At 38.7% G+C, this 17,656-nt stretch overlaps 1 protein-coding gene across 1 annotated transcript; it reads left to right on the top strand.

The window, feature by feature from the left end:
* Nucleotides 1-10,152: 10,152 nt before the first annotated feature.
* Nucleotides 10,153-10,945, top strand: LOC131245809 (protein PAL OF QUIRKY-like). The gene is made up of 2 exons (XM_058245521.1): nucleotides 10,153-10,559; nucleotides 10,660-10,945. Exons 1-2 carry the CDS (start codon nucleotides 10,219-10,221, stop codon nucleotides 10,943-10,945), a joined length of 627 nt encoding a protein of 208 aa, XP_058101504.1. The 5' UTR covers nucleotides 10,153-10,218.
* The last annotated feature ends 6,711 nt before the right edge of the window (nucleotides 10,946-17,656 follow it).

Genomic DNA, 17,656 nt, shown 5'->3' with positions numbered 1-17,656 from the left:
TTTTGGACTGTGGCATCAAGAAGTGGGGAAACCACCTGATGGAAAGCTTGGATATTGCACATCTTCTATCCAGGCCTGTGTTGGATTGTAAGAGAGCTGGGTTGCACAAGCTCGAGGCTTTCCGACCTCAATGCATCTGGAAATCAGTCAATATTGAGTCAAGTTGATTCAGCAAGTTCTTTTGAGTACTCAATGTAACGCTAGCACCAGTGCACCACAAAAGCACGACATTTTGTTAACGTATATCACACCATTCAGTCTCTAACTGTAGAAACTGCAGAACAGAATTTTCAGCAAATGCATAGCAATATGGGCCAAAGGCTATAATTTTTTTTACATGTGACTCTGATATCATTTGAATGAGTTATGATGGATTTATGGAAGGGTTGTATGATGGGATTTAGATAATTTGTCTTTTTAAAAATATTTTATTAAAATGGATGGTCAGTGAAGTGTGAAAGCCATACATACCAAACAAAAGATAAAAAGAAAACAGAATTAAAAATAAAATAAATTTCACAAACCTTGCAACAAGAAGCGATGAAACGCACTCATACGAACTATTCACATTAGGAAATCCTGCTCCGGGTTTTCGTAAAACCACAGCAAATACATTGATATCATCTCTAGTGAGTTGATCACCGTACCATCACAAAATAAACAAAAGACTCATTGTTAAGCTTAAAAATAAGATACCTTGGACACACTTAAAAGTACAATACAAACCTAAGAACAGATCACTGCAAGTTTTAAGCTCTAGAAACTGCATAAAAATCTGTCTACCACTCTTCATTGCATAGTATAAGAAAACTCATCAACAAATGCTTCTTTAGGTTTTACATCTCGTGGGGGCTCACACTATTGCCTAATATAAGAGAACTCATGTAGTAAATGTGCAGCCAGTCCTTGCCAGATCGATGGATATCAAACTCTATTACCAGCTCTCCCTGTGCAGCCAGATCGATGGATATAAGCTTTTACATCTCGTGGGGGCTCACACTGAAACATAAGAACTGGTAGTTCACTCATCTTGAAGAGAAATAGAATGTTAATTACCAAAATCCTAGGCACATTGAGGTCATGCTCTGATAAATAAAAAACATTGAAATAACATCTATTTCTCAACTCTAAAACAATCATCTTGAATTTCAAATGTAGATTTTTGTACGTCTTCTGATCTATCTTGAATTTCAAATGCAACCAACTGCCCAGTTGTGTGGCACTAAACTGTAGTACTTGACCTGGAATGTCCATATAAAAGGAGCGGATGTTATTCCAAATTCATGTAATTCCCCAAGAAGAAAGAAAATTGAAAAAAATTGAAAAAACAAACAAACAAACAAACTACTGAATGACAAAATGGAGCCCTACCTGTGTCCATTTTGCAGAAATAGAGCAGTTTGGCAGTTTTCCCTGAAAGTCCACATCCATAAAATCCACATTTACCAACTCAAGATCATATCTAAAGATAAGGTACTACAATCCAAATAAAAGAGAGAATGAGATTTGGAGGTAAGATGGGAGGTTGAATATCCAAATCCAAGATGGGAGAAGCACACGAGGAGAGAGAGATGAAAATGGGAGGGGGCGCGCACGAGAAGAGAGAGAGATGAGAATGGGAGGGGGCGCGCACGTCAAAAGAGAAAATAGAAAGGGAAATGAAAAACCCTTTCTGCCCTTTTTTTTAATATAGCTACCATTTACGGGCGGCAACATACCAAAAACAGGGGCATTTTTGGACGGCTGCCGGTGATTCTCATCATCACCGGCAGTTATAGATGGCCGCCGGTAAACCTAGTTCCGACCTTCTTCATGATCACAAGGCGTTCCTTGTTAATCAGATGATACGTAGTTTTATCAAAAAATGGATGAAGGCTAATCTGCAAAAGAAAATTCACCTGAACAGATTCATGAAATGATAATCATGAAGCAAGTAACAATGTGTAGAACTTTTTTCTTTTCAGAAAACCCATCTCAAATCCAAACTTTTTCTCCCTTCCATGCAACAAAACAATCCGTCCCTAACCCACATAAAAAATCTATGCACACAGTTTATGCCTCTGTAACTGCTAACAAATGAGAGTAGCAACCTTTGGCGGAAGTCGTTTGATGAGGAGCAGTGACAACTTGTAGCCCATATCTGTCAGGTTCAGGTCAGTGGCAGCTAGGGCTGTCATTGTCAGGTTCAGGTCAGCTACTGGTGTTCCCATATCTGGATGGTAACACACATGAGGTACACAATCCAAATCTGATCTGATTTAACTCCATCAGGTCCTATCAGGTCTATTTCAAGCATGAATTAGAATTCAGAATGGGGTTCAGGTCTAAGAATCATGGTCAGGTGCATAGTAGAAAATGCCTTTTTATGGCTTTTAAATAATGAATGTAATTAATTTTTATTTTTTAAAAAAAAAAAAAAAAACACCATAGATTCTAGACAGAATTGCATGTGGACCCAAACCTGACCCAATAATTAATTGGTCCAGAAATCTGGATTCATGCCCAATTAAATCGGGATGGATACATGCATCCACTGATCTGGATACCAACTGATAGTTTAAGTTGCAACTGTAGCTTACTCCGACTTAAAGCATATGCAAGGTTAACAAAATCTCGTCTATAGGTTGGACATTGTGACAGGCATGGAGCACCACATGTATTAGAGGAATGATCAGAATTGTATGATGATCACAAAGTTTGCTAACACATTAGATTTTGTTAAAGTGTTTAAATCAGATCATTCCACAATAGAAGACACTAACAAAGCAAAGATTTAGGTTCAGGCAACCACGTATTTATGGGCTATGTAACAAGGAAATGGAACATAATCAGTGATCCACTTTCTCCTACAAAGCTCAAGTGTCACTGTTTGCAAAGGAAGAAATCAATATTTTGACATTCAAGTACAGCCAATACCCAAAGGATAAGATACAGGAAAAGTTTCGCTAGCTAGAATTGAAGAACATAAATGAAAACCAACCAACCTGGAATTCCAGTGACACTAACAATATCGCCACGTTTGGTACCAGAATGGAATCTAGAAAATTCGGCTTCACCAATGTCTAAGTGCCTATTGTAAGTAAATAAACAAAATCAAAATGCTTCCATAAACAGGCTATGAAATCATAAATTCTACAACAAAAGAATGAAATCTTTTTATTTGGTTGTTTATCTTGATTACGATGAAATCTTCACACACACACAAAATCCTTTGAAATGAACAATTTTGCAGGACAGGAAATAATGTCTTTCGTAGAAGTTAGGTTGGTGTAATTATGTCCATGTTGTCTATATTTACTCAACTCCAACCCAGGTGTTTAATTACCTTTGTTTCAACAATAAGGAGGCTCCTTATCTGTATGGACTGGTGCACCAGACAATGTCTCCTCAACAAGTAGTCCAGTAGCAACTGCACAATACCAATAAAACAGTTAACGGTCTATTTAATGTTTTCAGACTACAAATGCACATGAATGTCCATTTTCCACAATAAGGAGGCTCCTTATCTGTATGGACTGGTGCACCAGACAATAACGAGGCTCATTTATTAGTAGTCATGTTTTGTATGTACCTGCCGTTTATATATTTTTTTCTTCCATAGTTCCATGTGCCATCAAACGATATGCATAAACTGGCTTTGTTTGCCCATACCTGCAAGAATGCTCCATATTAAGCCCATTCTTCAAAAACAGAGAAACTTGGGAATTAAATAGAAAGAAGAAGCATCATTATGCAGATTTATACCTGCAAGGAATAACCAACAATGACAAAGGAGTTGTGGTCAGGTGGGACTGAAACCCAGCTCCCATCACTGAGAGAGATTTGAAGGCCTGATGTATTGTTTGATCTCAGAACTGATATTATCTGAGGGTCAGTGTGTTCTCCAAAACCAGTTAAGTTGCAACTCAATGCTTTAAGTTCAGGACATGGAGGGTAGTGATTGAGCCTAAAAAAGGGTCACTCTCTTCATCCATCAGAAGCTTGCTGAAAATATTCCTTGGTGTGCATGTGCCAGAAAATCTGATTGGTAATGTACCTTGTTATAAGGTATTATTAAAAAGTATAGAGGTTACATTAGTGCACTTTATTTCTTACAAGACAATGTTACAAACACAGAACAAGTTAATAATAGTGATTTTTTATTTTTTTTTCGAAGAGCAACATTGCAACTAATTGTGAACTTGGGTCCTGTTTGGGATGGTGGTGAATCCTGACTCCTTTGGATTCTTTTATACAAAGAGATTTCAATCTAAAAGATCAGGCATTTGGTTTATCCATAAAGTTTCATGTGGAAGAAGAAACACATTAAGATGGGCGCCTTTTCCGATTATTTTTGCACCGTCTTCCACTCAAAAGGATGGGTTCTTCCGATCTGATTCAAGCAGAGCCGGCTGCGTACAAACATATCCTAAACATAATGTTATCACCAATATAATCGGTAGTGCAACAAAAAAGGGGGGAAAAAAAAAAAAAGAGAGAATTTATTTTCTCTTATAGCCACAAGTATGCACATGTTTTAAACCCAGGTGGACTGAGCCGTTGGACCAGAACAGCCACCAAATGTTTCAGGTCAAGAAATCCAGTCAGTTAAGTGGATGACTGTTTTTTTACTGCTTTTGTATTTTTTTTTTTTTTTAAAAAGCATCAGTCAAAGTTCAATTCCCTACCTCCACTTGAAAATCAAACGGCTGAACCACTACGCCAATGACATATTATTTTTTAGTTCTTTCTATTTTTTAATGATTACAGATTAGAATATTTTTTAGTTGAAATGGGTCAGAACAGGTGTGACCAGTCAGGAGAAAGGGCCAAGGTCCAGTCTGGTTTTAAAACATTGATTATGTATGTTTGCATGGTTGGCACCTCAATGTCTTTAGAAGTGGAGTCTGCTTGTTACATGGATATTGAAGATGCATAAAAAACAGTATGTTATAAATATAGCACCATTCGAATTGAAAGGGAAATGGCTGGCACCTCAGTGTCTTTAGAAGTGGAGTCTGCTTGTTACATGGATATTGAAGATGCACAAAAAAGCAATAGGTTATAAATGTAGCACTATTTGAATTGAAAGGGAAGTCTTGCAGAATTTTTTTAAAATAGAAAATAGGTAAATGGTAGAAAAATAAGGAGAAGGAGATTTGAAAATTTGAATACAACATGGCACCATTGGAAAAAGTATTGGACATTATTGTGATGTTCTTGGGGCTTTGGAGATATGTTGAAAATATCTTTTGCTAAATATCATTAAGCAAGATCAATTAACAACTATAAACTGTAATTAGATGTTCGACAACTCAGTTGATCTGTTCATGTAAATGCATCTCTGATGAACTTAGATACAATTATAAACTGTAATTAGAGACACTTATCTCTTTCCTTCTTTTCATATCATGTTCAAACCACTCTGTCCATTTGTTTCTCATGCTCACATTAGGACAAGAGTCCAAAAATCAGGCAGATCGAAACTTAGTCAATAAATCTGTAAATTAGGGGCTTTTTTAATTACTTGTACAATCACAACGACTTCCACAACACCAACTTAGTCAATAAATCTGTAAATTAGGGGCTTTTGTTTTTGAGCATGATTTAGAATTTCCTACACTCAGTACTACATGCAGAAAATGTCCATGCTTCAGTATGCTTTGTGATGGACAACAACCCATACACCAAAAACACCCACAACAATTAATAGGAAACTTCACATTCATCTGTAAAAATATGAATCCACACAAGGAAAACAGAACTAAAAGGAAAAAGAAAATGTGAACTTGCGAAGATGTCAAGACATGATACACAAAGCTCCCAACTCAAGAATACAAACCTGTAGTCAAACAAGGAAGAGCTACATGAAGCACTCCAAATAGCGAAGAAAAAGAAATGTATTCATGGACTAATAACCAATTAGTTCCAATGTCCACTGCCATCCCCCCATCCATCCCAAAGAGTTGAACTAGTTCACGAGCAATGGATGGAAGATTCTTTTTTTTTTTCCCTCATAACAATCAGTCTGAATTCACAATATCTTGTAGCCTTAAGATTGAACAAGTGTGGACTATGGCTCAGTGATCCATACCATTGGTATGATGGTTGTCATTGTCAATGGGAGATATCCCAAAGTTTTCCCTAACTGAACAATCCTCTCTTTTTGAATAGATGAATGGTCCATATTCAAAATCAATGGGAAAACAAAGATTGGATGGTGAGCATCCTATATGGGAGATTTGGGTCACAGTCTATCATCTGCTTGTCCCAACTCAAGGATCGAGCTTACTGAGCATATCCTCAACTTAGGAAGCATATAATTCTGTCAGTTTAATTGATCTTTTTTTTTAAAATCAAAATATAGGTGACAATATATATATCTTATTCAAGTGCTTCATAAGGATATGAAACTTCCATTCATCAGTGCTGCAGCCACAACATGACAATAACAGCAAAATAGACCCAGAATCAATGCACAAATACAGACCCAATAGCTGGCTGAACACAAGTGGGCCCCAATGCAGCACTCATGGAATAAAGCTTATTCTACCAAGACTTGTACAGTAACAGTTCTCAAGACCATTCATGTGTACAAGATTAAGTTTCACTCATTTACATCAAATTCATAGATCTCAATCTCAGAACACACACTGCTAGTAAAGAATGGGAATGTATTTATGATTGTTCCCTTCTTAGAGAAAAAGAAAAGGGCATAAGATGCTACTCAAGAAGCTTTTGCACTAATTTCTTTTACCTCTACTTTCATCCTGCAGCTCATCAATTCAAATCCCACCCAAGTGTCATAAAGACTACAATAAAACCATTTTAAGGGTTTGAAATAAGATAAAGTTAGCAAAAACACAGCATAACTATATCGAACATGACTGGGGTTGAAATGAGACTAACTCTATATAAGCCTGCTAACAAGACTGAGACATCAGGATTCATAGGCATGCGTGTTAACATGGAGCGTATGTAGAGAGCTAGGCTGTTTGTCAGGTGGGCCCACTGTGAATTCCCTGGCCCAAAAATCAAGCCAAATGCAGCATGCACTCATATGATAAAAATCTAGGTATAATATATATATATATATATATATATATATATATATATATATATATATATATATATATATATATATATATATATATATATAAACATATTTAAATGCAGTGGAGGTCCACTTGTTTGGATTGTGGAGAAGCTAATAGTATCAGACCACTAGACCTGATTTCTTTCAGATCCATGGAGAAGGAGAAGAGAAGTTGAGCTGACATGCATAATGATGTTTGCTGTATAATCAGATAGGAATGGAGAAGCATTGTGCAATCAAACAAAAGTGATTCATGTAGTTCTCATCCTTAATCACACATCCTGTAAAAAAGATCACTTTTATTGGAAAATAATAACCACCCATTCAATGGAGTCAGCTTCCAACAGGTGGGTACTACACACCAATGTGGCACATTGGAGCAAGACCCCATCCATCCATCACACTCTGAGGAACAGAAGCTTCATTAAAGAAAAACAGAACAGAGAGAGATAGCGAACTGAAACTCCATACCAAGAACCAAAGGGACATGTATGCAATTTCTAAGTTGCAGATTAAGTCGAGAGAGTCGATATCTGCACCCGCAATGACTGATGTTAGCACCCATTCTTTCTACTTTAGGGTCTGTTTGGATTAGTGAAATCCAAAAAGTAGATTTGGAAAGGAAAACGTCACATCTAAGGAAAACCGTGGATAAGAAAATTCATGGAAAAGAATAATAAAAAGGTTGTTTGTTATAATCAACATGATTACCATAGAGAAGTGGAAAGGTCAATGGTCAAAAGTGAGAGAGTCTCTAAACAAAATGCAAAACAGGGTTACCAGGTTTTGTGTAGGAAACGAAAATCACCCTCTTTTCGTTTTATGAAACCATGGGAAGGAAAACCATTTTCCATAGGTTGCTTATTGTTCCAATCAGCCCAAAACATCACATATACAGAAAACACTTTCTTTTCTACATTTAATTTTTGGATTCCACCAATCCAAATAGGTCATTAGGTTAAAAGGCAGGCAACTTTGTGCTATTATATTGCATGTAGAAACCGTTGGTTAACTTTTCAAGAATTCATTCACATTATTTCTGAAAACGCTGCTTGATGGAAATCTAATCATGCTGGTTTTAAAATCGCTGTAGTTTAATAACTTGCATGTTTACCAGTGTTTTCTAAGAAGAGAAAATGTACTAGTAGTTAGAGCCTTACAGCTACTCTTTGTTGGTTTAGACCACCATTTGCACTAACCAGTATATACCCATTACTTTTGGTAGTTTCCCCCGTTCAGAAATCAGCAAATGCAAAAAAAAAAAAAAAAAAAAAAAAAAAAACAGAACATAACCAAAAACCACACCACCCGCAAGATGCAGATCAGATTTTTCCACCATGTATGACATGTATGCAATTTCTAAGTGCCTGCGTATCATCCATCACACTCTGCAAGATATTTCAGACATGATGAAACCTGGAGAGAGAGAGAGAGAGAGAGAGAGAGAGAGAGAGAGAGAGAGAGAGTAGCATACTGTTGCGGCTGTTGGAGAAGGGGAGCTACTGCTGCGGCTATTGCTAGCGCTTCTTCCTCTTGCGGGCCTTCTTGGACTTTGGCATGTTCCAGCAAGGAGGGCAACAACCGAGAGATCAGCGTCTTCAACAAGCAATAGAAATGGAAGTCATATCAAGAGAGGCCGGAGTGGAGGGACGTTGGAGAGAGAGAGACTTTCGGGATTTGGGGATGGTGCGCGCGATTTGGGGATGGGGCGATTTGGGAGAGAAGAGGGAAGAAGGGTTTTGGGAGAGAAATATTGGCGCATGCGAGATTTGGGGATGGGGCGATTTTGGGGAGAGAAGAGGGAAGATGGTTTTGGGAGAGAAATTTTTGCCGCTCGGATTTGGGGACGCGGGAGGTGAAAAGCCCTCTTTTGTTTTAGCAGTGGTGGTGGCTTATCCATACAGGGGCGGCCACGTAAAAACGCCCCTCATTTTACATTTACACGGGCGGTTCGTTGTGGCCGCCTGTGGACGTGCACCGCTGATATGCATATTTCTTGTAGTGCCCCCACCCGCCATTTGATTTCAATGAACTGTCAGTTTGGGGATTGTTCCTTCTTTTTTTTTTTCTTCTTCTTTTTTCTTTTTTTTTTCTTTTTAACTGCTTTAGCATCTATTGATGCTTCTGTGGAAGATTGGAACTAGATCTAGGTCATTATGATCAGCTCTGAGATCTGATTTCTCCCATTCTAGATTTGAATCAGTGTGGTTTGTTGCATTGCATGTCCTTGCTCCAAGGACATGTATATTGTATACTTGGTTCTTCAACTTGAACAAGTGGCCTCGAGGATGGATCTTGCTTTGAAGTCTCAATTGGATGATAAAAACACATTGATTGGCGTTCTTGATGGTTATGCCAAGGTGCTAAGACATTATAGGTACTCAAAAAATCAAATCAAATTGGGGTTCAGCTCATCAAAAGACGCTAATTGAACCTGAAACCAGTCCCGATATGACCCAAACCCCCCTTTACAATCCTACTCCCATCAAATAAGCCTCTTCATAGGATAGGTATCCCTTTTTCTTAACGTGGACCATTGGCATGCATCTGCAATGCACCTACTCCACTGTTAAACTCATCCAATAGAAATTATTCCTGTCGTAGATCTTGATCACGATGGCCACCATTTTAGTGAAAGGTCAATCTAACCTCCATGTTCCGCAAGAGTATCATATAATACTCGCATTTGCAGAGAGGCTTGAAACTAGAGGATGTGTAGTAACCTAGAGCCATTATTCTAATTATTATACGAGTGGGCCCATGATTCTAATTAAGACCATGATTTTGGCCAACTATGCTTGGACCACACACACTCAATAGGAAATCAGCTAAAGATTGGATTGCTAGGATTTTCTAGTCTGGGAATTTTTTTTGGGGCATGTGGTTCATCCACAGTGAGGGATAGGAGGTCCATGTTCTTGGTTCTTGAAAGCCAAATCATGCTTGTTGCTTATTCAAATAATAGACAAGGAAACTATGATATAATTACAATAAAGTGATATTAGATCAAAAGGATAACAATTAATTATACAAGAATATAGATCTTTTCTTTCCCAAACATGAATATAAAAGTTGTTCTTGGGCTTCTTCTGCATAACAACAGTTTTCTTGTTGGAATGTTTACTTCTTTATAATACAGGCATATGATGTCGACAAACATGGTGTCGGTACTTTGTCGATTTGGGGGCGACCTCATTCGTGAATCTATTAATCTTTATTACAAGGGAGGCACAAACCGCATTGTTCACGTCGATCGAGCAATTGATTACCACAATCTTTTATTCAAAGTGCGTGGGATTTGTAAGTTGACTGACATTAGCAGCATTAAGTATAAATATCCTGGTCTATATTTGGATTCACTTGTGTCAATTGTGGATGATGACGATATATCTAATATGATGGAAGCATTTCCTAAAAGCAGTGAGCTAGTTCAGCTCTTTATTTCTGGTGCCCAAGACCTTTCAAAACCCATTACAATTTCAAGGTACTTCACTACGAATTTGTTCATGTTTCTTAGTTATGTAGTTTATTGATTCTTTTTTTCTTTTCTTTTTTAAATTTCTAATTATCTTTATTTTTTTCAGTAATCGGATGCAGAATGCCGATAATGGAAATGTTCAAGCATCATTGTGGGGCTTACATGAAAGTAACAAAAGACCTTCCACACATAATATTAACACCAATAATAATGATGTTCCAGGTGTGACAAATGACTTGCATAGAATAGACTGCTTGTCGATGGATAGTAGCGTCAATGGCATGCCGAAAATGATGTCAATTTTAAATGAAGGCCAAGAATTTAAAAATGCAAATGCTTTCGACAAAGCTTTAAGGGAGTACGCCATTCGTTCAAATTTCCAATACAAGTGAACCAGGTCAGGTAGTGGCCGTTTTCAGGCGAAATGCATTAACGATGATTGCTTATGGCGCATACATGCATACAAGCTTGCTGACAAGTTTACAGTCCAAATAATATCGTAATGCTGTGAATGAATCAACAATGTCAAACCCAACAATGGATCGACAAGCCAGTAGGAAATGGATTGCTGCTTTGGTTAAGGATCGACTACAAAAAAATTGTGTTGTACACCCAAAGATATTGTTGATGAGATTAGTCAAGAATACAAGATCAATGTAAGTTATGGAAAAGCGTGAAGAGGTAAAGAATTGGCACTAAAAGAGATGCACTCTGACCAATTTATTCAAGCTCTTAGGATGCTTTGTAAAGAAATTGAGAGCACAAATCCAGGAAGCACAGAAAAGTGTAGTAGGTCATCGGGTAAGTCCTTGAGACTTTTTGTTGCATATAAGGCTGTCATTTGTGGTTTGAAGCAAGCATGCCGACCACTTGTAATGCTCGAGTGCATAAAGATAGAAGGAGACACACAGGTGCATGGCTCCTTGCCATGGCCACTGATGCAGAAGACGATGAGTTCCCAGTCTCATGTGCATTTGTTGAATCGAAGAACGTAGGAAATTGGAAATGGTTTTGTGGTGAGTTGCCTCAAGTCTTGGGATGCGTGCCTAAATTAACATTTACATTAGATAGGCAAGAAGGGATTCTTGAAATGGTTAGTGGTATCTTTCCATACGCATGTCATCGATACTCTGAAAGGAGGCTGGTTGAAGAAATTTTGCATACATTCAATTGTTCGGATGTGGAGGAGCTTTTTACAAGGGCAACTTATGCAGTGGATCGTTCTGAATTCAATGCTTGCATGCATAAAATTCATGATAAATACAAAGAAACATGGAATATTATAAAGGATATTAATCCTAAGCACTAGGCCACTTCTCACTTTGAAGAGAAGCTTTATGTTTGGGAGGATTTTTTTATATACCAGATGAGCAGCTAGGATGAGCAGCTGGGAGGATAAGTTAGAGAGTTGGAGAGACCTGGATATCACTTCTGCCTTAGAAAACTTGCACTTTTATATGATAAAGATATTCAATGGAAGGTTTAAAAAAAGTTTAAACTGGTAAACAACCTTGGTTCCTAGAGCCGAAGAAGTTATTTCTGCAGGAGAGATGTGTTCGGGGTGTTATTGTGTCTCAAGAAGTGCAGAAAAGTTTGATGTTCTTTATGAAGATGATGCAAATGTAGAGAAGGTGGATCTTGAACGGCGAACATGCTGATGTTATTGGTGGAAAATTTGTGGGTACCCTTGCATACATGCTATTCAAGCTATCCGATACAGTGGTAGCAATGTGTATGACCACTTTGATGTACACTACAATGTCGGCAAATACCACAAGACATATTCAGAGGTTATTCATCCATTGACCACACGCTCACTAACCCATTTAGTACAACCAGGATGGTGATGATGACTTATAGGCAGTGGACACAACATCCAAGCACTGTGGTAACCACCATGTTGTGTGTGACATCCTCTTATGTCCATCGACTGCAAAACGTAATTTTCATCATCATCATTATCCTGATTGTAACTAATCAGTCAGAGACACCTCCTCAGACTCTACATATTTTCTCTTATTCCCTTTGCTTAGGCTTGTTTTAGCCAAATGCAAAGGATTAATAACCTCTGAATATGTCTCCCTGTATTTGGCGACCATGAAGTACACATCAAAGTAGTCATACACATTACGTCCACTGTATTCAATAGCTGCAATGGCATGTTCACAAGGGTACCCACACCTTTGCCATATAAGCCAAGAGCATGTTTGTCGTTCAAGATCCACCTTTGGATCTGCATTTGCATTGTTCACATCACGAACTTCAAACTCTGCTGCACCACCTAATGCACAATAATTTTCTAACATCATCTTTCCAACACAAATAATTTCTTCAACTAAAGGAACGAATCGTGTGTCCCAATTTGAACTTTCATTAAGCCTTTTATTAAAAATCTCTATCATATAATCGAGCAAGTTTACCAACACCCTAGTGATAGGCACCTTTCTCCATCCCTCCAACTTATCCCACCATTCACCTACAACGTCAAAATAACCCTCTTCAAAATAAAGCTTCTCTTCAAAGTAAGAAGTGGCCTAGTGTTTAGGATTAATATCCTTTACAATATTCCATACTTCTTTATATTTATCATGAATTTCACACATGCAAGTATCGAATTTAGAATGACCCCTTGCATAAACTGCACTCTTAAAAAGCTTATTCAAATCCCCACAGTTGAACTTTAGCCAAATTTCTCCAACCAGACTCTCTTGAGAGTAACGATGAGATGCATATGGAAAGATATCACTAACCACTTCAAAAATCCCTTCTTCTCTCTCTGACATAAATGTTGATTTTGGTATGCATTCTAGGACTTGAGCCAACTCATCACAGAACCATTTCCAACTCCTTACGTTCTTTGATTCAACAGATGCATATGAGACTAGGAACACATCATCTTCTGCATCAATGGTCATGGCAAAGAGCCACACACCTCGGCATTTTCCGTCCATCTTCCAACAATCAAGCATCACAAGTGGTCGGCATGCTTGCTTGAAACCATAAATGGCAGCCTTATATGCAACAAAAAATCTCAAGGAATTGTCTGATGACCTGCTAAGCTTTGCTGAGCTTCCTGGATTTGTCATCTCAATGTCTTTACAAAGCATACTAAGATTTGGAACATATTGTACCAGTGCTGTCTCTTTTAGGGTCAACTCTTTACCCCTCCGAGCTTTATCATAGCTTACTTTGATCCCATATTCTTGCATTATCTTGTCAACAATATCTTTGGGTGTACAACGCAAATCTTTTTGGAGTCCATCCTTGACCAAAGCAGCAATCCATTTCCTACTGGCCTGTCAATGTGTTCTTTTATTTGACATTGTTAACTCATTCGTAGCATAACAAGTATGGTTTCCCTTCAGGGATTTTATCTTGAATGTATGCTTGTCAGGAAGCTTACATGCATGTATGCGCCATGAGCAATTGTTTTTAATGCATTTCGCCTAATAACGGCCACCACCTGACCTGGTTCGCTTGTATTCAAAATTTGAACGTATGGCGTACTCCCTTAAAGCCTTGTGGAATGCATTTGCAACTTCAAATTCTTGGCATTCTTTTAAAACTGAAATATTTTTCGGCATGTCATTAACACAAGTATCAACCACCCCGTAATGTAATTCTTGATTATCCATCAACAAGCTGTCTACTTTACGTAAATCATTTGATGCACTTGGAACATCATTGTTATTGACAGTAGTATTACGTGAGGAAGGAGCAAGTGTTCCATTACTTTCATGCAAATCCCGCAATGATGCTTAATCATTTTCATTATCGGCATTCTGCATCAGAAAACTATAGAAAAAGAGAAAGTTAGAAACAAGAGAGAGAGAGAGAGAGAGAGAGAGAGAGAGAGAGAGAGAATTAATGAACTGCATAACTGCAAATACAAACAAATTTGTATTTCAATTACCTGGGAATCATAGTGGGGATTGAAAGGTTTTGGCCACAAAAAACGAAGAGCTGAATAGGCTCCCTGCTTTGAGGAAATGCTTCCATCATATTGGATACGTCGTCATCATTCTCAATCAACACAAGTGAATCCAAATCTAGACCAAGATATTTGTACTTGATGCTGCTAATGTCAGTAAACTTGCAAATCCCATGCACTTTGGATACAAGATTGATGTAAACAATCCCTCGATCGATATGAACAATGCGATTTGTGCCTCCTTTGTAGCAAACCTTATTTGATTCACAAATGAAGTCGCCCCGAAATCTATAGAGCAACGGCACCTTGTTTGTAGACATCATTTGGATGTGTTGTAATGAACTGAAAAATTCATAACAAGAGAAATGTTGTCATGCTTAAGAGCCTTAAGAACAACTTTTATATGCATGTTTAGAAAGGAAAAGACCCAAATTCTTGTCTACTTATTTGTTCACTTTTGGTCTGACCTAAGGTCCATTTTAATTATATCACAGTTTCTTGTGTACTATTTGAACATCATGGTTTTTGAGGACAAGGGCCTCATAGGCCTCATGATGGATGAAATATGCCCTAAAATCTGCCCAGATTAGAAAATCCTATCAATCCAATGTTTATCTGTTTTCCTACTGAGTAGGGTGCTTGCTGTGGTCTTTTTTTGTTACTGTCTACTGACAGGCCACATATTGAAGAGTTAGAATTATCCAGTCGATAAAGATATTTGGAGCATGATCCAATCATAGCTGGCTAAAATCACAGGTCTTAATCACAAAGCATGGTCCCTACTTGTACAATCAGAGAGCTCCATGTTTCCACACATTCTCCTCCCAAAACCCTCCAAATGCAACTATCATATGATTCTCGATCAAGCAAAACATGTAGATTCAGCCCACCTTTCACTAATATGGTGGGGCCATCATGAGTTAACTCTACCGCAACAATCAATTGTACTAAATGATTTTAATTGTTCAAACCAGTAGACTCTAGATGCAAAACTTTGGCAATGGTCCACATAAAGAAAAGGGTCACCTATCTTATGAAGAAGATAATTCAATGGGGGTAGGATTGTCAAGGGAGAGGGTTAGGGTCCAATTGGGACCCATTTTGGGTTCAAGTATCATCTTTTGATGACCCAGACCTAAATTGGGAGCTTTGATGATTCCATCATACATGATTGAGTTGCAAAAACTTCTGAATAGGTATCCAACATCTGAACTGAATTTTTTCTGGTTAAAGAATCTCTTTCTAGTTGCTCTGAAACGATGGGAATTGAACCCGCACATGGTGGATTCACAATCTACTGCCTCTGGCTACCCTTGCTTCGGTTGTTCGGCTCCCTGTTCATCGGTTGATGGAGTCTCGTCATAAAGAAACTCTCAATTCCAGCTACCGAGAGGCACTCGCTACCTCTCGAAGATGATTTTTGAGAATCCTACAAACATGAATATCTGAATTGATGGAGTTGAATAGAACATGATTCTTAGCTAGCCTTCCACCACCCCGATAGGGCGCCGGATAGACCAATCCAATGAATGGTCCAGCACAAAGCTTGGGGAAGGAGGATTCAACGCATCGATCACCTGCTAGGGGAAAATAACAATCCCCATCTTGCGGATGTACAGCTCATACATCAAGGTGGACCCTACCATAATGTTTATTTTCCATCCAATCTACTCACAAGGTCACAAGACCTGGATAAAGAGGAAAACAAATTTCATACTTATCCAAAACTTTTGTACTCCCAAAAGGAGTTTCAATGGTAGGCGTTCAATCCCCACCGGTTTTTGGTCCGCCTAATCAATGGCTGGATTGCACGGTGTGGCCCACCGTGATGTGTTTGAGATCCAACCTATTCATAAGTTAACATAGAGATAGATGAAGTGAAAACAAATTTTAGTTTGAAAGGAAGCTACTGTGGCCTATTGAAGTTTGAACGGTGGATGACACTGTCCCCATTTGGAAATGGTGGGGTCCACTTGAACTTTGGATCTAACTCACTCTACCTCTCATGCCATAAAACGATCTCTGAAAATGGTTGGACGGTATGGATACAGCACATGCATCATGGTGGGTCCATAGATGGACAGCGTGGACAAAACAGGTGGGATCCACAGAACTTGCTGCCATCAGTACAGCAGCTATATAGCTGGTGTATGGTACCCACCCAATCGGCTTCCCACTATTGGTGGGTCCCACTGTCCCAATTTGATGGACGGTGGATTGTACTTGGGTCCCACGTGTGGGGCCCACGCTGCTGGGCAGTAGTGTAAAACACATACATCACGGTGGGTCCCACGTAGGGCCACCTTTATATACATTATAATATAATATATTATAGTTATTATTATTATTATTATTATTATTATTTATTATATACATATGCATATTTTTTTAAAAGGTGGTGAGTACACCCCACTGACAATTCACACCACACTATTAGTCCACATCCAGCGTACTTGGACGCTGGACGGACGGACGGTGTGGATGACAACATCATGGTGGGTCCCACGTGGACATGGCCCACTTGATTTGCTCAATTTGATATTTGTGTTTTCCCCTTTGCCCACGCCGGTTAGTAGCAAGGTGGGCTGCACAAATGGCCAGTGGGGATGCATCATACACACATCATAGTGGGGTCCACAAAATAGTAAGAGAGAGGGAGAGAAAGAAAGAGAAAGCTAGAGAGATCGGAGTAGCAGAGGGACCCCGCCACTATGGGCCCGTCATACAAATCATACATCAAAATGGGTCCCACCATATGTGGTCCATCAATCATCTAATCCAAGCAAAATGAGACGAATCTAATCCTAGAAAGCACCCACCTTTAGATCTTGGACTCCTTCCACCGATGCGATCTAGAGCTCCATGGGATGCATTTCAATGGTCGAGATGAAGCTTGGAGGGTGGAATCGGGTGGCTGGAAGGTGGGCCACACTAACTCTTCTCATGAAGAGCTTGGACGTCCACCTCCCATGGGGATTTGCTTGGAATGAAATGAGAAATGAAAGAGAGAGGAGATGTAAGGGAGATGGGATGGAAGGTATGTGCTCCCTTGACTTGTTGGTAAAAAGGGAAGGCTAAGCATGGGTTGCTTTGACTTTTGGTAATGAAAGGTAAGGGTGAGTGATGGCATGTGATGGGATGTACTTGACTTATGATTGATGTGATTAATAGG

Source organism: Magnolia sinica, chromosome 1, assembly GCF_029962835.1.
Source record: "Magnolia sinica isolate HGM2019 chromosome 1, MsV1, whole genome shotgun sequence".
Classification (NCBI taxonomy): domain Eukaryota; kingdom Viridiplantae; phylum Streptophyta; class Magnoliopsida; order Magnoliales; family Magnoliaceae; genus Magnolia; species Magnolia sinica.
The sequence above is the reverse complement of the archived record's forward strand: the minus strand, read 5'-3'. Positions and strand labels throughout refer to the sequence as shown.